The sequence below is a fragment of the Bufo gargarizans genome, chromosome 4, assembly GCF_014858855.1.
Source record: "Bufo gargarizans isolate SCDJY-AF-19 chromosome 4, ASM1485885v1, whole genome shotgun sequence".
NCBI classification, from domain to species: domain Eukaryota; kingdom Metazoa; phylum Chordata; class Amphibia; order Anura; family Bufonidae; genus Bufo; species Bufo gargarizans.
The window spans coordinates 66,801,835-66,826,809 of NC_058083.1; the positions used below are offsets into that span (position 1 = coordinate 66,801,835).

Sequence of the window (24,975 nt, forward strand, 5' to 3'; positions counted from 1 at the left end):
GGGCATTTTAATTCCAGACTTCTCACACTTTAGGGCCCCTAAAATGCCAGGGCAGTATAAATACCCCACATGTGACCCCATTTTGGAAAGAAGACACCCCAAGGTATTCCGTGAGGGGCATGTCAAATTCATAGAAGTTTTTTTTTTTTGGCGCAAGTTAGCGGAAAAAATTTTTTGGGGGTTTTTTCTCACAAAGTCTCCCTTTCCGCTAACTTGTGACAAAAAGTTCAATCTTTCATAGACTCAATATGCCCCTCAGCGAATACCTTGGGGTGTCTACTTTCCGAAATGGGGTCATTTGTGGGGTGTGTTTACTGTTCTGGCATTTTGGGCGGGGGTAAATTGTGAGCAACCCTGTAAAGCCTAAAGGTACTTGTTGGACTTTCGGCCCCTTTACGCACCTAGGCTGCAAAAAAAATGTCACACATGTGGTATCGCCGTACTCAGGAGAAGTTGGGCAATGTGTTTTGGGGTGTATTTTTACATATACCCATGCTGGGTGAAATAAATATCTCTGTAAATTGACAACTTTGTATAAAAAAAAATAAAAAGTTGTCATTTACAGAGGTATTTCTCACACACAGTATGGGTATATGTAAAAATACACCCCAAAACACATTGCCCTACTTCTTCTGAGTACGGCGATACCACATGTGTGACACTTTTTTGCAGCCTAGGTGCGCAAAGGGGCCCAAATTCCAATGAGTACCTTTTAAGAGGGCATTTTTAGGCATTTGGATTCCAGACTTCTTCTCACGCTTTAGGGCCCCTAAAATGCCAGGGCAGTATAAATACCCCACATGTGACCCCATTTTGGAAAGAAGACACCCCCAAGGTATTCCGTGAGGGGCAAGTCGAGTTCCTAGAATATTTTTTTTTTTGGCACAAGTTAGCGGAAAATGATTTTGTAAGAGAAAAAAAAAAACTAAAACATTTTCCGCTAACTTGTGCCAAAAAAATAATAATTCTAGGAGCTCGCCATGCCCCTCACGGAATACCTTGGAGTGTCTTCTTTCCAAAATGGGGTCACTTATGGGGTATTTATACTGCCCTGGCATTTTAGGGGCCCTAAAGCGTGAGAAGAAGTCTGGAATATAAATGTCTAAAAAATTTTACCCATTTGGATTCCGTGAGGGGTATGGTGAGTTCATGTGAGATTTTCTTTTTTGTCACAAGTTAGTGAAATATGAGACTTTGTAAGAAAAAAAAAAATAATAATAATAATTTCCGCTTACTTGTGCCAAAAAAAAAAAATCTTCTATGAACTCGCCATGCCCCTCAAAGGTGATCTTTATAGCGGCGCAGCAATTTAACAGTGTTTTTGCTGTGATCAGTCAAAAAAAAAATTCGGTCACTGCTGTGGGGCGGACTGAACGCAAGTGTGCGCACAAGATCAGGCCTGATCGGGCGAACACTGCGTTTTTTGTAGAGCCTATAGAACATGTCCTATTCTTGTCCGCAATTGCGGTCAAGAAAAGTAATTTTCTATATAGTTCTGGCAATGTGCGGATCCGCAAAATGCGGAAAGCACATTGCCGGTGTCCGTGTTTTGCAGTTCCGCGGTGTCCTTGTTTTGCGGATCCACGGATCCGCAAAACACATACGGACGTCTGAATGGAGCCTTACAGGGGGGTGATCAATGACAGGGGGGTGATCAGGGGTTAATAAGTGATGGGGGGGTGTAGTATAGTGTGGTGCTTGGTGCTACTTATTACAGAGCTGCCTGTGTCCTCTGGTGGTCGATCCAAGCAAAAGGGACCACCAGAGGACCAGGTAGCAGGTATATTAGACGCTGTTATCAAAACAGCGTCTGATATACCTTTCAAGGGTTAAAAAAATCGCATCTACAGCCTGCCAGCGAATGATCGCCGCTGGCAGGCTGTAGATCAACTAGTTTACCTTACGATCCTGTGAGCGCGCGTTCACAGGAAATCTCGCGTCTCGCGAGATGATGCGTATATGCGTCTACGAGGAATAACCCGGCCGCCCGCAGGACGCAAACCTGCGTTAGGCGGTCGGGAGGTGGTTAAGCAGATGGGAAAAATGCCCTCAGAAATGACTGCACCCAGCAAACAGTGTCCCTGACAGCAATAGTGTAAACATAATGGTGCAGGTTTATCAAAACTGGTGGAAAGTAGAACTGGCTTAGTTGCCCCCAACAACCAGATTCCACCTTTCATTTTTTAGAGCTCCTTTGGAAAATGAATGGTGGAATCCGATTGGTTGCTTTCAAAGTGGTGTAGAGGAAAACTGGCTTAGTTGCCTATAGCAACCAATGAGATTCCACCTTTCATTTTCCAAAGGAGCTCTAAAAAAAAAATGAAAGGTGGAATCTGATTGGTTGTTGGGGGCAACTAAGCCAGTTTTCCTTTACACCAGTTTTTCTTAATCTCCCCCAGTAACTAGGGAATTTGTGATAACTAGAAGAAGTGCTCTGCAAGCAATGACTTCTACAAAATGTCCGCCCGGAGACATCACTGTAAACGCTAGCAGACATCTTGTGTCCGGAGAGCAGCTGTTTTCCACCAATCCGAACCTAAATAGCAGCTCCACTCACCAATTAGCGGCCGGAGCTTCGAGTGTGGGAAATCGCGGCTGTGGATTGGTTCCCGCGCAGTGACTTATACTGTCACGTGATTGGTCAGAGGCGCTGTGTGATTTCACGCGGGTTCCCCGCTGACAGGGCCGTTGTGTGAGGAGGGGGAGGAATGATGGCGTCGCCGGCTCCCTCCACGGATAGCATGGAGGTGCTGCAGGGAGACGGGGCTCCCGACAACGAGGCTGAGGTAAGGGCGCGGGGTTCTGTCAGGGAGTTTCATCGGTTACTTGTGATGCCTTTGGATTTCTCTGGCTAATTGCCCTCCCCCTTTTCCCGAAACCACGTGACTGTTGCTACTATGGTAACACAAGCTTAGAGACGTCGTGTAGTTGCCCATAGCAACTAGTTAGGGTGTAGTTAAATCTGGTTGCTATTGGCAACTGCTACCCTGTAAAGTGGCCTATCTTGGAGGACCCTTTGCAAAATAAAATTTGGTTAAAGATGTGTTCCCATCTCAGACATCACTAGGAGGTGCCTGTCCTACCTCTGGGGCCCGCACCCATACTTACAGCAGAGCCCAGGGACTAATGGATATGGCCGAGCCAGCGCTTGGCTATTTTCGGCGTGTGGAAACATGGTGCCAGTCAGTAACACTTGGCGCGTCCATCCAGAGCTGGTGATCCCCCATCTCCATAGGGGTCCGTCCCAGTCATGTGGGTGCACGCATGAGAGAGATGGGTGTGTGTCCACCTCGCTTTTCACAATAGCTGCAAAATGGGGGGGGGGGGGGGGTCAGGGGACCCCAATTCTCGAGCTAGGTGGACGTTACCGGCCTATCCATGAGTTTGGAACGCTGTTTATACTCCCCAAAAGATGCATCCCAAACATCAGCAACCTCTTCCTTACTGTTGAGGGGTGTTCCCATCTCAGCCTTCGTGGCGCCGCGCTAGGATTTGTCACAAATGTCTGATGCAGTGCCTCTGAACTGAGGAGACAGCACACTGCGCATGCGCTGACGCCTTCCATTCAGTTTTGATAATGGCCTAGTCCAGGGATCAGCAGCCTCCGGCACTCCAGCTGTTGTGAAACTACATCTCCCATCATGCACACTTGCTTGGCTGTTCTCTGAACTCCTACAGAAGTGAAAGGAGCATGCTGGGAGTCGTAGTTTCACAACAGCTGGACTGCCGCAGGTTGCTGATCCCCCGGCCTAGCCAGTACCTCCCGGCAGTCCCATAGTGGTGAATGTAGGGTGACTGCGCATGTGCCGTGTGCTCTTCATTTTAGGGGCCCCATTCAGAAGATAGGTAAGAAGGATGGGACTCGCACCCATCTGACAACTATGCACAAATGTTGAGATGAGGCAAACCCTTGTGACCCCATCCGCTGTATGTCGGGAGGTTAACGATGGTGTCGGCTCTGATCAGACACTCATCTCCTCAGATGCCGCAATCAGTAGTCACTGCAGCATCTGAGAGGGTGGCTTTCTCCGACCCCCTGATTCCCTCTCTAAAATTGGTTGTCGAAGGCTTCCAGGTCTGCAGATGTAATCTTCCTATGGAAGGGGTTGTCTCGGCACTTCCATGAAGGGATGGGACTAAACAGCAGAGCAGGCAGCAGTGTAGCTGAACAAGCTAGGCTATTATCCTCCTGATAATAGTAGGTGTAGAATTGGGGTGACAGTATGGTAGCTGTGTAGTTCTGTTAGGCCTAGATAAAGATATCAGACTGACATTGACCTCGGTGTAATATGTCATGCTATAAATTACAGCGGAGGCCAAACGCCGCCAGACTGATGCATTCTGAGCGGATCCGCGTCCACTCAGAATGCATTAGGGCTGGACGGATCCGTTCGGGGCCGCTTGTGAGCCCCTTCAAACGGAACTCACAAGCGGACAGCCGAACGCTAGTGTGAAAGTAGCCTTAGTTTTAGAGGAGGACAATAAGAAAAAAATATTTTTCATTAGACCTCAGATCAAACCTCAGCTAACAGCCCCAATGTTAATAAGACCCCCACAAGACCTCAGATCAGACCCCAATGTGAATGACCCACAGTCAGACCTCGTATTAGCCCCTATTGGCTCATGTTTATATAAATAAATCCCTTACCTCACCGCCCGCGCTCTTCTTTCTCCTGCTGTCGGCTGCGCTGTGAACCGGCACGCCCAGCGTAAGATCAGAGCGCCCTCACTGCACAGCCGAGGAGCAGGAAGCGGTGAGTAAGGAGCCTTCACCACTTACCGGTCCTCTGGTATTAACCACCTCCGGACCGCCTAACGCACATGTGCGTTCCGGAGGTGGCAGGCTGGCGCACAGTCACGCATATACGCGTCATCTCGCGATACGCGAGATTTCCTGTGAACGCGCGCACACAGGCGCGCGCGCTCACAGGAACGGAAGGTAAGCGAGTGGATCTCCAGCATGCCAGCGGCGATCGTTCGCTGGCAGGCTGGAGATCCGAATTTTTTAACCCCTAACAGGTATATTAGACGCTGTTTTCATAACAGCGTCTAATATACCTCCTACCTGGTCCTCTGGTGGTCCCTTTTGTTAGGATCGACCACCAGAGGACTCAGGTAGGTCAGTACAGTCGCACCAAACACCACACTACACTACACCCCCCCCCCCCGTCACTTATTAACCCCTTATAAACCCCTGATCACCCATGATCACCCCATATAAACTCCCTGATCACCCCCCTGTCATTGATCACCCCCCTGTCATTGATCACCCCCCTGTCAGGCTCCGTTCAGACGTCCGTATGATTTTTACGGATCCACGGATACATGGATCGGATCCGCAAAACGCATACGGACGTCTAAATGGAGCCTTACAGGGGGGTGATCAATGACAGGCGGGTGATCACCCATATACACTCCCTGATCACCCCCTGTCATTGATCACCCCCCTGTCATTGATCACCCCCCTGTAAGGCTCCATTCAGACGTCCGCATGATTTTTACGGATCCATGGATCGGATCCGCAAAGCACATGCGGACGTCTGAATGGAGCCTTACAGGGGGGTGATCACCCATATACACTCCCTGATCACCCCCTGTCATTGATCACCCCCCTGTAAGGCTCCATTCAGACGTCCGCATGATTTTTACGGATCCATGGATACATGGATCGGATCCGCAAAACACATGCGGACGTCTGAATGGAACCTTACAGGGGGTGATCAATGACAGGCGGGTGATCACCCATATACACTCCCTGATCACCCCCCTGTCATTGATCACCCCCCTGTAAGGCTCCATTCAGACGTCCGCATGTTTTTTGTGGATCCGATCCATGTATCCATGGATCCGTAAAAAATCATGCGGATGTCTGAATGGAGCCTTACAGGGGGGGTGATCAGTGACAGGGGGGTGATCACCCCCTGTCATTGATCACCCCCCTGTAAGGCTCCATTCAGACGTCCGCATGTTTTTTGTGGATCCGATCCATGTATCCATGGATCCGTAAAAAATCATGCGGATGTCTGAATGGAGCCTTACAGGGGGGGTGATCAGTGACAGGGGGGTGATCACCCTGATCACCCCCTGTCATTGATAACCCCCCTGTAAGGCTCCATTCAGACGTCCGCATGTGTTCTGCGGATCCGATCCATGGATCCGTAAAAATTATACGGACGTCTGAATGGAGCCTTACCAGGGGGGTGATCAATGACAGGGGGGTGATCCGGGAGTCTATATGGGTGATTACCCCCCTGTCATTGATCACCCCCCCTGTCATTGATCACCCCCCCCCCCCTGTAAGGCTCCATTCAGACATTTTTTTTTGGCACAAGTTAGCGGAAATTTTTTTTTTTGTTTTTGTTTTTTCTTACTAAGTCTCATATTCCACTAACTTGTGTCAAAAAATAAAATCTTACATGGACGCACCATACCCCTCACGGAATCCAAATGCGTAAACATTTTTAGACATTTATATTCCAGACTTCTTCTCACGCTTTAGGGCCCCTAAAAAGCCAGGGCAGTATAAATACCCCACATGTGACCCCATTTCGGAAAGAAGACACCCCAAGGTATTCGCTGAGGGGCATATTGAGTCCATGAAAGATTGAAATTTTTGTCCTAAGTTAGCGGAAAGTGAGACTTTGTGAGAAAAAAACCAAAAAAATCAATTTCCGCTAACTTATGCAAAAAATAAAAAATTTCTAGGAACTCGCCATGACCCTCATTGAATACCTTGGGGTGTCTTCTTTCCAAAGTGGGGTCACATGTGGGGTATTTATACTGCCCTGGCTTTTTAGGGGCCCGAAAGTGTGAGAAGAAGTCTGGGATCCAAATGTCTAAAAATGCCCTCCTAAAAGGAATTTGGGCCCCTTTGCGCATCTAGGCTGCAAAAAAGTGTCACACATCTGGTATCGCCGTACTCAGGAGAAGTTGGGGAATGTGTTTTGGGGTGTCATTTTACATATACCCATGCTGGGTGAGAGAAATATCTTGGTCAAATGCCAACTTTGTATAAAAAAATAGGAAAAGTTGTCTTTTGCCAAGATATTTCTCTCACCCAGCATGGTTATATGTAAAATGGCACCCCAAAACACATTCCCCAACTTCTCCTGAGTACGGCGATACCAGAACCAGATGTGTGACACTTTTTTGATGCCAAGGTGGGCAAAGGGGCCCACATTCCAAAGTGCACCTTTCGGATTTCACAGGCCATTTTTTACAGATTTTGATTGCAAGGTACTTCTTACACATTTGGGCCCCTAAATTGCCAGGGCAGTATAACTACGCCACAAGTGACCCCATTTTGGAAAGAAGACACCCCAAGGTATTCCGTGAGGGGCATGGAGAGTTCCTAGAATTTTTTATTTTTTGTCACAAGTTAGCGGAAAATGATGATTTTTCTTTTTTTTTCTTTTTTCCTTACAAAGTCTCATATTCCACTAACTTGCGACAAAAAAAAAAAAAAAATTCTAGGAACTCGCCATGCCCCTCACAGAATACCTTGGGGTGTCTTCTTTCCAAAATGGGGTCACTTGTGGCGTAGTTATACTGCCCTGGCAATTTAGGGGCCCAAATGTGTGAGAAGAACTTTGCAATCAAAATGTGTAAAAAATGACCGGTGAAATCCGAAAGTTGCACTTTGGAATATGTGCCCCTTTGCCCACCTTGGCAGCAAAAAAGTGTCACACATCTGGTATCGCCGTACTCAGGAGAAGTTGGGGAATGTGTTTTGGGGTGTCATTTTACATATACCCATGCTGGGTGAGAAAAATATCTTGGTCAAATGCCAACTTTGTATAAAAAAATGGGAAAAGTTGTCTTTTGCCAAGATATTTCTCTCATCCAGCATGGGTATATGTAAAATGACACCCCAAATCACATTCCCTAACTTCTCCTGAGTACGGCGATACCAGATGTGTCACACTTTTTTGCTGCCAAGGTGGGCAAAGGGGCACATATTCCAAAGTGCACCTTTTGGATTTCACCGGTCATTTTTTACACATTTTGATTGCAAAGTTCTTCTCACACATTTGGGCCCCTAAATTGCCAGGGCAGTATAACTACCCCACAAGTGACCCCATTTTGGAAAGAAGACACCCCAAGGTATTCCGTGAGGGGCATGGCGAGTTCCTAGAATTTTTTATTTTTTGTCGCAAGTTAGTGGAATATGAGACTTTTGTAAGAAAAATAAAAAAAATAAAAATCATCATCATTTTCCGCTAACTTGTGACAAAAAATAAAAAGTTCTATGAACTCACTATGCCCATCAGCGAATACCTTAGGGTGTCTACTTTCCGAAATGGGGTCATTTGTGGGGTGTTTGTACTGTCTGGGCATTGTAGAACCTCAGGAATCATGACAGGTGCTCAGAAAGTCAGAGCTGCTTCAAAAAGCGGAAATTCACATTTTTGTACCATAGTTTGTAAATGCTATAACTTTTACCCAAACCATTTTTTTTTTTTGCCCAAACATTTTTTTTTTATCAAAGACATGTAGAACAATAAATTTGGCGAAAAATTTATATATGGATGTCGTTTTTTTTTGCAAAATTTTACAGCTGAAAGTGAAAAATGTCATTTTTTTGCAAAAAAATCGTTACATTTTGATTAATAACAAAAAAAGTAAAAATGTCAGCAGCAATGAAATACCACCAAATGAAAGCTCTATTAGTGAGAAGAAAAGGAGGTAAAATTCATTTGTATGGTAAGTTGCATGACCGAGCGATAAACGGTGAAAGGAGTGTAGTGCAGAAGTGTAAAAAGTGCTCTGGTCATGAAGGGGGTTTCACCTAGCGGGGCTGAAGTGGTTAATGAGCGCTTACCATAATGGAAGCGCTCATTAGAATTCACCCTATAAGACGCAGGGGCATTTCCCCCCACTTTTGGGGGGAGAAAAATGCGTCTTATGGGGCGAAAAATAAGTTCAATACCATCATGGAGAAAAATCAAAATGCCCAGATCAGCTTTTTTTTTTTTTTTTATTGGTCACCTCGACCCAATTAACCCTTAGACTACCGGAGTTTTTTTTGTTTTGTTTTTTTGTCGTTTTTGCGTTTAAATTTTATTTATTTTTTTTCCCCTGTCTTCCTTGAGCCGCACAGCTATATGAGGGATTTTTTGCGGGACAAGTTGTACTTTCTAATGCCACCATTTAGTATGGCACACAATGTAGTGGGAAGTTGGGGGGGAAAAAATGCAATTCCTCCACAGTTTTACAGGTTTTGTTTCCACGGCGTTCAGTTTGTGGCCCTTCATTCTGTGGGTCAGTACGATTACAACAATACCCCATATGTATAGTTGTTTTTTTTTTTTTTTGTTTTTTTTTTTTATATCTAAATAGTGTAAAAATGAATGTAAACTTTAAGGGGGGGGGGGGGAATTCACATCCCCATAACTTTTTATTTATTTATTTTGATCAAATTTTATTACTTATTTATTACTAAAAAAAAATGGCAAATTGGCTATTTTGAACTTTTTTCTGTTACACCATTCGCCGTATTGGAAAAGTATTTTTATATTTTAATAGTACACTCTCAGCAGCACAGGGACGAAGGAAGCAGTCTCTTATATTTAAGGTTTTTATTTTTTTTCCATAGAAATGATCGGGTCTGCATCTGATCCGCATAAGTAAAAAAGCAGTAGTGTGAATGGGCCCTAAAGGTAACGTGTCAGTTTTAGAGCGCGGTGAGGAAATTAAAAAAAAAAAGATTTGTTTGGTGCTGGTTATTAATTTAGGCATTCCCAAAATATCTAGGCAAGTAACCGTACATAAAGATTTGGTGGTTGTCAGTGCGTTTAGATTGGTTTCTGTGCAGAGGACGGGCTCAGCTGTCAGTCCTTGTTCAGATGGTTTCTATTGCTTAAATATTGCTTAAACTCCCACAGGATAGGGGATAACTTCTAAATCTGGCACAACCCCTTTAATGATATATTATATCAATGGAGGGGAGCGCAGGCGGTAAAACTCCCAAGCAGCTCTACATAGACTTTCTGTGAGCCGAACACAAACGGGTGGTGCGCTTTTTTTTTCTTTCCCCCCTTCCCTTTTTGTTTTGGCAGTCTCTAGGTGTCTCTGTATCCAGACCCCCTAATAATCAAAACTGATAGTGACCTGTTACTATGACCTGTCTGAATGTGGCGCCGATCACCTGATGAAGGAGCTGGACACTTGGTCATCGGGTGATCTGCTGCCCACAAACCATGATTCTGTATGGGGATGAGGGATCGCTGCAATGACCCCCCCCCCCCCCCCCCCCTGTCCTCCTACAGCAGTGGTTCTTAACCTTTCTAAAGCTGTGACCCCTTAATACCGTTCCTCATGTTGTGGTGACCCCCAACCACTACATTTTCTTCCTTGCTACGTCATAACTAATTTTGCTACTGTTATGAATTGTAAATATCTGATATGCAGGATGTATGCCAGTCTATTACAAGGTGTTGGTAGTTCTGTAATTGGCGTTGTGGGGTGGATCTGTGGGAGGGCGCAGTGTGGTGGATCTGTGGGAGGGCGCGGTGTGGTGGGGTGGATCTGTGGGAGGGCGCGGTGTGGTGGGGTGGATCTGTGGGAGGGCGCGGTGTGGTGGGGTGGATCTGTGGGAGGGCGCGGTGTGGTGGGGTGGATCTGTGGGAGGGCGCGGTGGGGTGGGGTGGATCTGTGGGAGGGCGCGGTGGGGTGGGGTGGATCTGTGGGAGGGCGCGGTGGGGTGGGGTGGATCTGTGGGAGGGCGCGGTGGGGTGGGGTGGATCTGTGGGAGGGCGCGGTGTGGTGGGGTGGATCTGTGGGAGGGCGCGGTGTGGTGGGGCGGATCTGTGGGAGGGCGCGGTGGGGTGGGGCGGATCTGTGGGAGGGCGCGGTGGGGTGGGGCGGATCTGTGGGAGGGCGCGGTGGGGTGGGGCGGATCTGTGGGAGGGCGCGGTGGGGTGGGGCGGATCTGTGGGAGGGCGCGGTGGGGTGGGGCGGATCTGTGGGAGGGCGCGGTGGGGTGGGGCGGATCTGTGGGAGGGCGCGGTGGGGTGGGGCGGATCTGTGGGAGGGCGCGGTGGGGTGGGGCGGATCTGTGGGAGGGCGCGGTGGGGTGGGGCGGATCTGTGGGAGGGCGCGGTGGGGTGGGGCGGATCTGTGGGAGGGCGCGGTGGGGTGGGGCGGATCTGTGGGAGGGCGCGGTGGGGTGGGGCGGATCTGTGGGAGGGCGCGGTGGGGTGGGGCGGATCTGTGGGAGGGCGCGGTGGGGCGGATCTGTGGGAGGGCGCGGTGTGGCGGGTCTGTGGGAGGGCGCGGTGGGGCGGGTCTGTGGGAGGGCGCGGTGGGGCGGGTCTGTGGGAGGGCGCGGTGGGGCGGGTCTGTGGGAGGGCGCGGTGTGGTGGGGCGGGTCTGTGGGAGGGCGCGGTGGGGCGGGTCTGTGGGAGGGCGCGGTGTGGTGGGGCGGGTCTGTGGGAGGGCGCGGTGTGGTGGGGCGGGTCTGTGGGAGGGCGCGGTGTGGTGGGGCGGGTCTGTGGGAGGGCGCGGTGTGGTGGGGCGGGTCTGTGGGAGGGCGGGGTGGGGTGGATCTGTGGGAGGGCGCGGTGGGGTGGATCTGTGGGAGGGCGCGGTGGGGTGGGGTGGATCTGTGGGAGGGCGCGGTGTGGTGGGGTGGGGTGGATCTGTGGGAGGGCGCATAGCATCTTATGCTTGTCCCCCTCATGGCCCTATGTGTCCCCTCATGTGTCCTAAACTGCGCACATAACTGTCCTTGCGTGTAAAGTATGTTACTCCTGTGTGAAACGATCGCTCTCCTATTTGTAGCGTTATACTACCCTACCTCGTGAGATTTCCCTACCTCCTGACTTCCTGTCGCACTGCTAATGACGTGACGAGGCGTTCCTGAGTTTTGACGATCTGCGCATGCGCAAACCGACAGTTTATGGAAAATCTCAGCGGAGTTCAGCTTTACACCGGGACACTGCGCATGCACAGGAGAGCCTTAGTAGGGAAATATTACGGGCCAGTGCGCAAGCGCAGCTAACTCCGGCCGGCGCATGCGCAGTGTCCCGGTGTGAAGCTGAACTCCGCTGAGATTTTCTATAAACTGTCGGTTTACGCATGCGCAGATCGTGAAAACTCATGAACGACTCCGGCCCCCCCCCCCCCCCCCCCGGTAAGGGGCCGATCGAACGCCGCCCGCCCCCCCCCCAGAGGGGTCGCGACCTCAAGGTTGAGAACCGCTGTCCTACAGTGAATGAGATGGCTGCATCTAAATCCCCCCTTTAACACTGCCAGATCACTGTTCCTACGAACGCTCGCTGGTGATTTATCTTCTGACCGACCTTTGGTCAGTGTAATACAGCTCTGTCTGGATGAAGACCCCCGTTTCTATTATCTGGCTCAGTAAGGTGGCTACTTTGCTATAGCGGGGTGTTGAGTGTCTCTGATCTTTAGTCCTATAGTCGTGACTCCTGTGAAGTGCGGGGGGATTATCAGGAGTCCTGGGCTGTCATGTGCAGCGTCTTGTATTTAATGTGTGCCATAAATCACAGCACACGGCGAGCTCCTTCTCCGGCGTTCTGATGTGGTATCTGTGGCACCGTATACGTGATAGGTTTTATGTTATATCCCCATATTCTGTCTGACATTTGACTTTAATGAAGACGTCTTGTTTCTTCCCATCCTTTAGAGCATGGCAAACGTTTCCGGTGATGAGATGAAGATGTCTGAGAAAAGTAAGTGCACGGTGTGAGGAGTAAGGAGTAATGCCACAAGGTGCCCGGCCGATCCGCTGAGCAGCTTATGTTTTTTCTTTACTCTGTGTACGGATCTCGATGATTCTTCTTGTCTGCAGACTGCAATGTCTGGTCCATCCATGGAGAATCCACAGCAGAATCTTTGTCTGTGACATGCTGATTCTGCTGTGGATTTTCGATGTATATCACCCTCAACTACATTGAAAATTGTGAAATCCTAGGTGAAAATGTGCAGAAAACTGACATTTGGAAAAGCAGCATCCCTGTGTCGCTGTGGGTTTACCAGTGTTACTATCCAGGGAAAATCCATGGCTTTAACATCCCATGTGGACGTGCCCAGCCACGTTATCTGACCATATTTCTTGTGCGTCTAGCCTGTATTACACCGGGGGGAGGGGAGAGTCCTCCCAGTATTATTAATACTTTTTATCATTTTCTTGTACCGTGTCTCAGTGTCTTGTGCTGTGCCGCGTCCCCGCTTTGACGTCTCGCTCTTCCACTTAACACGAAAATTTATGGACATCATTAAATCTGCCCCAGAGGGCGTCATGGACCTAAATGACGTCGCCAAGCAGCTGGGGGTGAGAAAGAGAAGAGTGTACGACATCACCAACGTTTTAGATGGGATCCAACTCATCCAGAAGAGATCCAAGAACCTCGTCCAGTGGGTGTAAGTCACGTCTGATAGTTTTTCTTTTCAATTTAGAATCAATTTTGTTTTCCCCTATCATCACTATGACGGCCACACAAGAGATTGACCTATGACCTCTGTGGGAGCAGGAAACAGAGAAGAGGTTAAATTGCCCCACCACCACACCTCAGTGTTCCTGTCCCCACTGTGGCCAGGGTCAGAAGAGTCTCCCTGCGTGCAGGCAGGGAGATGAAGATTGGGACGACTGTTTTTTTTTATTTTTATACTTCTCCAGGAGGGTTCGAGGACGGTCTCCTGGTTTACCTGAAGCTCAACGGAGCTCCATAAGTCCGCTGGCGGCCGCGTGCTTATGCCAGACTGAGGGGTATCGAGAGGCCTCGCTCTGGCCGGTCTGGAGCCTGCTCCCGGGCCGCAACTTTCTCCTCCCCAGTGGGATGGACTGTGCAGCGGCCGGCGTGAGCACACGCCGATGTCTGGGACGTCACTTCCGGGTCCGGTCACGTGACGCAACCCGGAAGCACAAGCGCAGAAGGCAGAGACGTTTGAATAAAAGGCGGGACAGCCATAGAACGCTGATCTGAGGTCTGTAAGTAACGGTACTGTGTATACTGTCCCCTACTGCCAGAGCATGTCAGGTCCCTATCTGCAAACTTCTTTGGAGCTTGATGCTCCCTCTCTGCCTCCTGTAAGTATCTCTCTGGGGGTCTGCTTGCCATTTTAACTGGAGTCTCTGCTTGGTGGGTCTACTGATGCCTCTATTCCATATCTATTTATTTTCAGGCTAAAGAGGCTCAGAAAAAGGTTAAAAAAAAACCTCCTTGCTGCATTTCTTGCGCTAAAAGACTGCCTAATGAATATGGAAAGAAGCTTTGTAAAGGGTGTATTTCTGATGTGATACGGCAGGAGCATCCCTCCCTTATGGATAGTATTAGATCTGTGGTTCAGGAGGAACTTGGGGCCGCTAGAGCCGCTCCATCTGATTCCCAAGGCCAACCCTCTCGCAAACGTCCACGTTCTAAGATCATTTCCTCCCCGGAATCTGATGACGCTGATAAGGCTTCTACTTTCATGCAATGGGAAGATGATTTCTCTCTCTGAAGGAGAGATCTATGAAAGCAATAAAAAATTCTATTTTTCCTCGGAGGAAATGGGTGACTTATTAAAAGCGGTCAGAGTGACAATGGGGATTGAAGAAGCCCCTAATTCTCTATCTATTCAGGACGAAATGTTTGGTGGCCTTAGAGTGAAGAAATCCAGGGTCTTCACCATAAACGAAAATATAAAAGATGATTCTCGAAGAGTGGTCAGAACCAGAGAAAAAACTTGGAATATCCAAGGAATTTTAAAATTGGTTATTGTTCGACCCTTCTCAGTCCAAACTATTCGATGAGACCCCTAAGATCGATGTGCAGGTAGCAAAAGTAAATAAATAAAAATAAAAAACTGCCCTACCGTTTGAGGATGCCGCTCAATTAAGGGATGCTATGAAACGTAAAGCAGATGCCCTTCTGAGAAAGTCTTGGGAAGCCTCAATGTATAATATTAAGACCAACATTGCAGCCACTTCGGTAGCTAGGTCTATGTATTTATGGCTAGGAGAGCTAGAAAATCACCTGAGAAACAAACAAGACTTCTAGGGAAGAAATCCTACAGTCTATCCCTCTACTTAAGTCAGCTACAGGATTCCTTGCGGACGCCTCAGACAAATCTATATTAGATTTGGTGCTAAGGAGGCGGGACTTTCCAATGCGGCCTGCCGGGCTTTATGGATGAAGTCCTGTTCGGGTGATAGAATATCTAAACAGAAGCTAGTATCTATTCCTTTTTCAGGAGAATATGCATTTGGGCCAATTCTAGACAAAATTCTAGAGAAAGAGGCTGATGGGGGGGGGGGGAGGATTCCCTGAAGAAAGATCTTCTAGAAGGAATCAATCCTTTCGGTCATATGGGGGACAAAATAAGGCTAGTAGAGGGAAAGGCAAGTCAGGCCGTTGGGCTTATCCTAAGGGGGGTAAAGGAAGAGGTTTCCTTCTTAAGCCCCAATCAAAATCTGAAGAAAAACAATGACGCCATTGTAGGGGGGAGACTGAAGGATTTCCTAGGTCCATGGACACTTGCATAAAAAAAAATCCTTGGGCCTTGGATATCATTCGGTCAGGGTACAAGATCTAGTTCACCTCCCTTCCCCCTCCAAGATTTGTAGTAACAAGGATGCCCTCCAGATCCTCCAACCTGAATGTTTTCCAGGGAGTCCAGGACCTGGTGAGAAAGGCAGCAGTAATCCCAGTTCCCGCATCTGAGGTCAGGGTACTATTCAACTCTATTCTTAGTTCGAAAGTCTCCTTCCTTCTTTTTTTACTATTATAAACCTGAAACAAGTGAACAAGTTTATCCTTTACAGAAAATTCAAAATGGAGTCTCTGAAATCAATTGTACCTCTGATAAAGCTAGGAGTATTTGTGCTCGGTCGACCTGAAAGACGCTTGCTTGCACGTTCCCATTCACCCAGATCACCAGGATTACCTAAGGTTTGCGATCTCAGACCCTTTCAATCAGATTCTCCATTTCCAGTTCATAGCATTAGCCTTGGTGCAGCTGAAATCCCAAACTTGTGATAGAAATGATAGCTCCACTCAGACAAGAAGGGTTAAATATAGTGCCGTACCTGGACGATTTCTTAATTATAGCAGACTCAAGGGAACTCCTGCTGTCAGACTTAGAAATATTTTTATCCCGTCTGTCAGAGCTAGGATGGATTGTGAACAAACCCAAGTCTATGTTGGTACCATCCACGAGGGTGAAATTCCTAGGTGTTCTACTAGACTCCCTAACACAGTCGACTTTCCTGCCACAGATCAAGATCCAGTCTCTGGTAAGAAAGGTGAGACACTTTCAACACCGGAAAAAATGCTCGGTGAGAGAAGCGATGAGCCTTCTCGGCCTTCTAACCTCCTGTATACCTTCAGTGGAGTGGGCGCAGGCTCACTGTCGGGTAATACAGAATTGGCTACTGTCCCAATGGAACAAGAAGCAGGGCTCTCTAGATTTCAAGCTCTGGATTCCAGGGTCAGTAAAGGTCTCTCACTCTTGGTGGACAAAGGAGAAGAATCTTTCGCAGGGGGTTCCATGGATCAAATCACCGTCAAGACAGACAGCTGACAAGAAGGCAGCATGTGAAGGTCCTATCGGACAACACGACCGTGGTTACCTGAAACACCAGGGAGGTACTCTATCAAGGAGACTCCAGAATATCACAGAGGGAATTTTCTCCTTTGCAGAAAAAGAGCTAAGATCCATCTCGTCAATGCACCTGAAGGGGTCCCTAAATCTAGAAGCAGGCAGAAGATAAGCCACACAGAATAGGCTCTGAATCAAGAGATCTTTAACATGCTAACCCAGAGATGGGGTCTTCCTACAATAGACCTTTTTGCAACAAAAAAGAATATGAAATTACAAACAATCTGCTCCCTGAATGCGGGAGACCATCCTTGGACAATAGATGCCTTCTCTCTGAATTGGTGTTGGGATCTGGCATACGCATTCCCTCCATTGCCTCTCATCCCGAGGGTCATTCAGAAGATACTGGAAGGAAGAACCACAGTGATATTGATCACCCCGTTCTGGCCTAAGAGATGTTGGTTTGCTCCGCTCCTGAGACTGGCAATAGACGACCCGATGAGACTCCCACTCACAGGGGACATCTTATACCGGGGTCCTTTACTACATCCTCATCAGGAATTTCTGAAACTCACGGCCTGGATCCTGAGGTCTCAATCTTAGTCTTGGGGCCTATCTGACAAAGTCATAGCCACTTTGAGATGCTCCAGAAAAAAGGTGACATCTGCGATATATTTGAAAATCTGGAAAAGGTTCTGCTCATGGTTGGGTGAAAAGAATCCAAACCTTGAAGGGCCTAACATTCAAAAGATTCTAGAGTTTCTACAAAATGTGCTCAAACTAGGTCTCTCTCCATCTACCTTTTTTAAAAGTTCCGATTTCCGCATTAAGTGCCTTCTTTGATACCAACTTGGCAGACCATAGATGGATTAAGCGGTTTATAAGAGCCACCCGTGGACTTAGACCCACCTTAAGATCTCACACCCCGACCTGGGACTTGAACCTGGTACTCAATAACCTTATGAGTTCCTGGTTTGAACCGTTGGAGAACTGTTCAATTAAGCTACTTTCATTTAAAGCCGCTTTCCTTATAGCAATTACCTCCGCTAAAAGACTAGGAGAAATTCAAGCTCTATTCGTTAACCATACCTTTCCATCACTGAGGATAAAATTGTGCTAAAATTAGACTCAGGTTTTCTGCCAAAGGTAGCCTCAGACCGCAACAGGGGCCAAGAGATCTTTCTTCCACCCTTCTTCAACAATCCTAAGGATCAGGAGGAAAATAAATTTCATGCACTTGATGTTAGACGTACAGTCCTTAAATACTTAGATGCCACTAAAGATTTCAGGAAGTCCGACAGTTTGCTGGGAAAAATAAGGGATCCAAGGTCTCAAAATCCTCCATTGCAAGATGGATAAAAGACACCATTACCCTATGTTATAGGAATCAAAATCTGTATCCTCCATCCAATATTTGGGCACATTCTACCAGAGCTGTCTCCGCTACATTTGCTGAAAGAGCAGGGGCTTCCCTGGACGATATATGCAGGGCTGCCTCCTGGTCTAGCATTCACACTTTTTGTGAAACATTACCGCTTGGATTTATCTGGAACTTCTGGCCTCTCCTTTGGAGTTAATTTTATAACTCTCCTGTGTGGCCGTCATGGTGATGATGTGGGAAAACCAGAATTGGACTTACCGGTAATTCAGTTTCCATGAAATCACCATGACAGCCTGTATATTCCCTCCCTTTTTTGTTGGAAGTTTCACCTTTTTATTTCTCCTGGTATGAAGTAATACTGGGAAATACTAATAATTTTGTTCTGGCACTGGATATCTTTGAAACACTGAGGTGTTGTGGTGGGAGGGGGCAATTTAACCTTCTGTTTCCTGCCCCCACAGAGGTCATGGGTCAATCTCCTGTGTGGCCATCATGGTGATTTCATGGAAACTGAATTACCGGTAAGTCTAATTCCGTTTTGTTTTTTGCCCATAAAGCATTTGGCAGGCATTACAGTCTGTGAGAAGCAGAAGATGCTGCATGGTGGGATGTCCGGGGGGACTGGAGTATTGTCGATCTAGGAATGTCAGTTCTCCTACCCGATAATCCTGACCGATGTGCAGCTTTTTGTACTGCAGGGTTGATACCCGACTATTGTAAATTTCTCATCTCGCCACTTGGGGGTAGCATAACATTTCATGAATGATGTATTCCTTTAACCAGATGTAAATGCTTATAAGCATACAACACCTGATACTGTGCCCGATCTCAATATAGCAGTAGTAGTTTTCTCACATACTGTATCTGAAATTGTCCCCAATGTCAATTGCTGTTCTGTGTCTGGCATGGTGTCCCTAAAGATCAAGCCTTGTTACATTTGAGAACTTGCTTAAAGGGACCAGCCATGTTCTAGCCCCCCTTTTTCCCCTGGATCAGATGTTTAAGGCTTGCTTCACACAAGTGGTCCGCGGCTAGGTCCCCCATCTATAGAACTCATGATGGCAGCGGTCATGTGGTTGACCGATGTGACATCCTTCCTGGCAGATGCTGATCACTTGCTCGGAGCAGTACAATCTGCAGCACAGGGGTAAGCGATGGGGTCCCACCTCTCGAATCCACACCTATTTTCCGGGCAGGGAGTAGAATCATGATTGGCAGATGGAACTTCTTTGCCACTCCATTGAACTGTGAACTATTCTGGTCACGTGACCATTGGGCAGCACAGGAATCATTTTAAAACTGAAAATGGCCTGATGCAAAAGTTCTTCCTATGATGTCAACAAAAACCTTGAACTAGCTTTTTAGCTGACCAGATATCTGCTTTAAATGATTAAAACACTAGTTGCCTACAGCCACCACTAGAGGGAGCTCACTACATCGGGGCTTGTCAAATTTCCTTGGAATCTAGGAGCCAAGTTAGGAGCAGTTTTATTTTTTAACCTTTTATAAAGCCTTATTTTCACCGACAAAAATAGCACCTCCTAAATTAACTTATAAAGAAGTCTAGAACCAAACATGGGCATTGTTTATTAGCAGTTTACTGTGACGTCACTGTATGTATATTCCCTGCGCTGTGACGTCACTGTGTGTAATCCCTGTGCTTCAGCTGACAGAACTGAGATCCCTTCCCCAGGATGTTTTGGTCCAGGTTCATTGTTCATCTCATAGTTCTTCTCTTGTAAACTTATTTTGTGACTAGATAAAACTGAAGCAGCGCTGGCTTCGAAGAGAAATGTCCCTCGTTGCCGCCTGTATCCCCCGTCACTGCGTCATCACTGCCCTTCTGCTGTCCCGGATTATTTGTCCTGTCCGGGGGATAATGGAGTCGCTGTTGTCGGCGTCTCCGGGGCCGTCCTTGTGCTCCCTCCGCTGTGGACGCGCACTGAGTCCAGGCCGGCCGGGATTTGGTTCCAGCTCTTGCCGGATCTACATCCCATGCTGTGATGGGGAGGGGGTGGAGCTGCGGTCCTCTTTGTCGGAGGGATCTCTGAGTCCTGTGAGTGCGTTAAGCCTCATGCACACGTCCATGGAACACGGACAGTGTGATACCGGCCTGGATTTCTTCTCAGTGCAGGAGCGCATGGCGTCATTGGTTTCTATGACCCTGTGCGCTTCTTGCTGCCACTGCAGTACAGTAATACATTGGTATGATCTATACCTGTGTTTTACTGTACTGCGGCAGCAGGAAGCGCACGGCGTCATAGAAACCAATGACGCCATGTGCTCCTGCACTCAGAAATCCAGGCCAGTATCACACAGTCCGTGTTCTTCGGACATGTGCATGAGGCTTTACGGTGATGAGACTACTCCTCTCTGGGAAACGCTGGAAGAGTCTTCATCCAGGAAACCGGAAATCCTGAGTGCCTAGAGGGCAGGTGAGCGCTGCCACATACGTGTCGTGTGTCACTCCGCGGCCAGCTGACACTGACAGCCATCGGGGAGAGGGAGTGATGTCACTCGGCTTAACCCATCATGTGCACCGCCTGTCACATTGTTGGGACCTTTCCTCTGGCAAAACATTGTGAACTAAGTGTCATGATCTGTACAGCGGCGCCCAAGGATCTCACTGCACTTACTATTATCCCTGGGCGCCGCTCCGTTCGCCTGCTATGCCCTCCGGTATGTTCGGTCACTTGGTTATAGTAGGAGGAGACTTAGGGCACTTGGTTATAGTAGGCGGAGTCTGCCCTTGTTCTCCTGGGCGTCTACTCTTGGCCAATCGCAGCGCAGAGCTCACAGCCTGGGAGAAGACACCCAGGAGAACAAGGGCAGTCTCCGCCTACTATAACCAAGTGACCGAACATACCCGAGGGCATAGCAGGAGAACGGAGCGGCGCCTAGGGATAATAAGTGCAGTGAGATCCCTGGACGACGCTGTACAGATCATGACACTTAGTTCACAATGTTTTGCCAGATGAAAGGTCCTCTAACGCTCCAGTGGCTGCGCCCTGCTTCTGGTGTGCTGGGCCTATTTTCAAGCAGGGGCAAATACCCAGGCACCAGGACAAAATTCCTGATCGCCATGGCGACCTGGCGCTTGGGATTTGTCGAGCCCTGAACTACATACTGTTCATATTGCATGATGGGCATAAAAACATAATGAAACGTTTAAACGGCTAGGAGAATGGTTTTACTCGCATTTCATGCTCTGGTTTCAGGGGGACAGACCTGAATCTGTCGGGCACAGAGATCTCGCAACAACAGCGGATACGCAGTGATATCAGCGATCTGTCAGCGATGGAGGAAGCACTGGATGAACTAATCCTGGATTGTGCTCACCAGTTATTCCGACTCGCAGATGATGGGGTGAACAAGAAATATCCTTTTTATTTTTATGTAAGCATATAGCAGTAGCGGTATAGGCCGTTTATTAGCATTCCCTTCATCTTAAAACGACTTTATTCCATTTATTTTAAGGGCATCTCTAGGCCAGTAGTGGCCAGTTATATTATATGTAGGTCGTAACTAGGGCTGCACGATATGGGAATTTTGTGCGATTGCGATGTTCCATAGGAGGGAGGGCGGGCAACGTGTCACTCACTACGTCCCGCGCCGCCTGCTTCATTCATAAAGTGGGCGGCGCAGGTGCATGACTTAGTGAGTGACATGCTGCCCTCCCTCCCGGCCTGCCTCCTCTCTGCTATGGAACTTAGCTGTAAGTAATACAGCTTACAGATTACACATGATTATTATATTTTAACAATCCCTACAGGTTAGATAAGATTATACAACAGAGCGGGGCCGGTGCATTAGAATACAGGGACTGTACCGGTCCCTGCTGTCATTCCTAATCCAGATGCTGGCCCCCAGCCCCTCCTCCCTCTGATACACCCACCGACTGCGCTGTGCGGCATCGCAGCCTCAGTTTATCACTCTAGGTAATTGCAGCATTTTTGGGTCGGCCATATCGCAATCGTCAATTATCGTGTAGGCCTAGTCGTAACTATAGTTGGTGGTTGTATAAAGTCGGCTGGCCGCTTCACTGCAGGACAATCCCAGACCACCGGAGCCCAGCACCACACAGGAGGCTTTCACAAAGGTGTTCCACTGAAACGTGTCGCCTTTTATGCTGTGTATCCACATGAATTTTTTAAAGGGGTTGTTTTAGCCTAGGCACTGACAACCCTTCTTAAATTTATTTTTTATTTTTTTTAAACTTGGGAGATGTGTTCCAACAAGATAATGCCGTCCATAACTGCCCACATTACACAACATGCTCTTCATTTTGGGATATGTTCACATATGCAGCACGATCTCCAGTAATCTGCTCAGGCAGAGGAACAAACTGCTGGAGTTTACCATATTTAGTGTAACCAGACGCTGTCGCCTTTAACTATAATGGGATCTGACTTGGATCCCACTAGTTCCTGGCATAAATGCAGGCTTTTTGGCCACGCAAGAAATGCTGCGTTTTTTGTCTGGACGACAGTTGCCATTCATGCTGGAAAGTGGCCGGATTCCTGTCAGATGTCATTCTAGTTCAAGGCTGTGCATGCCAGTGACCGGCTATGCTGAGTACGGTAAACTCTGGTAGCTCTCTCTCCGGTGTTCCACTTGCACAGACTACTGCAGAACCTAGGGGCTTATCCAGCAGCTCCCCTAACCAACTCGCTGACAGTGTCACCCACCTTCTGTCCCAGACAATCTCCCATGTACAGCAGCAACCACCATGCTGAACTACAGGCTCAAGGTAAAAGAGCTTGGAATGACATATCACAGGAGGATATCGAGTATCTGCATGACCATTACCATGCCATAGAGGCAGCCTGGGGAGATGCCACCCAGTATTATTGGGACTTGTGTCGTCATATGCCCTGCTGCAGAACTCAAAATAAAGGGATGTGTGATCATTGACCGAGCACCACTAGCAGCTTATACTTTGTCAATTGCTTTCCAGGTGTGTTCCTCCCCCCCCCCCCCCCCCCCCCCCCCCCAGTAGTGTAACCTATCATTATGCATGAATCTCCGCCGAAGTCTGTCCTGTCACCCTGTGGTTGAATATTTCTGTAAATCTTATCACATGCTTTCATTACTTGATTTCATTCAATGATTAGGTGCTGTATACACAGTTACTCATTTCCATCTCCTTAACCTGGAGAACATTTGCATATGTAACGTATCAAGATCTCCACAGTATGGAAGATTACCACGAGCAGATAGTTATGGCTGTGAAAGCTCCTGAAGAAACCAGGCTGGAGGTGCCGGCTCCAAATGAGGTAAGTAGAGTGTGCAGGCAGGGCTCCAGACTAAAAAAATATCAAGGAGCCATTGGCTGCTAACCTGAGAAATTTAGGAGCCAAATTTAAAATGCATATAATTACAGTATAATAAAAAAAAAATGTCTTACCTAGAGTTGTCACGATACCAACATTTTGACTGCCACCAACGATTATAATAGTTATAATACTGGGTTTGGGGTGCACTGCGCCACCAATGAATATAGTTTATGCCTGAATACAAACGCAGGCTCCGGGTGCCTGCCATATCCCATACTGACTGCGCACTGCGATCCGCCGCTATTAACCCCTCAGGTGCGGTGGTGATGTTTATTTATGGGGATAGCCCGGCTGTACGCTAAATTATAGGCATTTGTTAGTGTAACTAAGGCTACTTTCACACTTGCGTTTGTGGATCCGTCATGTATCTGCACAGACGGATCCGTTCAGATAATACAACTGTCTGCATCCGTTCAGAACGGATCAGTTTGTATTATCTTTAACATAGCCCAGACGGATCCCTCTTGAACACCATTGAAAGTCAATGGAGGACGGATCCGTTTTCTATTGTGTCATAGAAAACAGATCCGTGCCTATTGACTTACATTGTGTGTCAGAACGGATCCGTTTGGATAAGTTTTGTCAGACGGACACCAAAGCCGAATAAAGACGGAATGGAGGCAAACATGCATTCTGAGCGGATCCTTTTCCATTCAGAATGCATGGGCAAAACTGATCAGTTTTGGACCGCTTGTGAGAGCCCTGAACGGATCTCTCAAACGGAAACCAAAACGTCAGTGTGAAAGTAGCCTAAGGCCCCTTTCAGATAAGCGAGTTGCACGCATTGGACTCGCAGCCTGAGTCTGCGGCAGCTCCTGTCCTGACCTCCCAGCACTGACTGGGTTATGTAGCATTATATTAATTTATGATGCTATGTAACTTTTAAAGGTCTGGAATGTTCTTGATAACTAATATAATGTTGTCAGTGTTATGCAATACATTCCAGAACTGTAAGGGTGACATAGCATCATAAATCAATATAATGCTAATTGACCCCATCAGTGCTGGGAGGTCGGGACAGGAGCTGCCGCATACTCGGGCTGCAACTCTCTTATCTGAAAGGGGCCTAAAACAACCGAACTCACTCAGTGGCACACACATAGATTTGGCCACGTACTGTGCACTTCAGCAATGCTCTTTCAGTTGCTAAAGCTTATTTCATTTGACATTTTCTGTGTGTAAATTGTAAATTCGCTTCTTGTAGAACTGCATTGAAATCCATATCAAGAGTACAAAAGGGCCGATTGATGTCTTCCTATGTGAATTAGAGCATGAAAATGTGGACAAGAACTCTTTTGAGAATTTGACAAAAGCCGTTAAGATGGAGCCTGAACCAGTTCCTATAGATGGAGGTACAGCGCTGCAACATCATTCCTGATATTACCGATTCCTTTCTGTATAATTTTATCTTCTGTGATATATTCACCAGGATTTCTCAGCAGCCGTAGCTTGTCTGGGCATAGTGTGCTGCAGCTCTGGCTCATAAAGGGCGACTTCTCAACAGGGGACTGCATGACTTCCTTATGGAGGGGGTCACAAAAAGGTTTTTAGGGATATAAAAGAAAGCAGCCTTTTTCTTTTTTTTTTTAAGCAGTGCCACATCTGTTTATGGATTGTGCCTGGGAGTGCAATTCTGCTGCATTAACCCCTTCCCACATTATCTCCTACATGTGCGTGGGGGAATGTGGTGCCTTACCGCATTCCAACGTGCAT

At 47.7% G+C, this 24,975-nt stretch overlaps 1 protein-coding gene across 4 annotated transcripts in view; it reads left to right on the forward strand.

Annotated features, from left to right (window-relative positions):
* Window positions 1–2,646: 2,646 nt before the first annotated feature.
* Window positions 2,647–24,975, forward strand: part of E2F6 (E2F transcription factor 6) — a 49,867-nt gene continuing 27,538 nt past the window's right edge. For 3 of the 4 annotated variants that reach the window (XR_006388644.1, XM_044289627.1, XM_044289629.1), the window contains exons 1-6: window positions 2,647–2,786; window positions 12,650–12,695; window positions 13,170–13,386; window positions 21,145–21,322; window positions 23,041–23,202; window positions 24,467–24,614. Coding sequence is in view for 3 of the 4 variants with exons in the window: in XM_044289627.1 (XP_044145562.1) it covers window positions 2,709–2,786; window positions 12,650–12,695; window positions 13,170–13,386; window positions 21,145–21,322; window positions 23,041–23,202; window positions 24,467–24,614 (829 nt within the window). In the remaining variant the exon portion in view is untranslated. The remainder of the gene's footprint in view (window positions 2,787–12,649; window positions 12,696–13,169; window positions 13,387–21,144; window positions 21,323–23,040; window positions 23,203–24,466; window positions 24,615–24,975) is intronic. The other variant, XM_044289628.1, reaches the window with a different exon arrangement.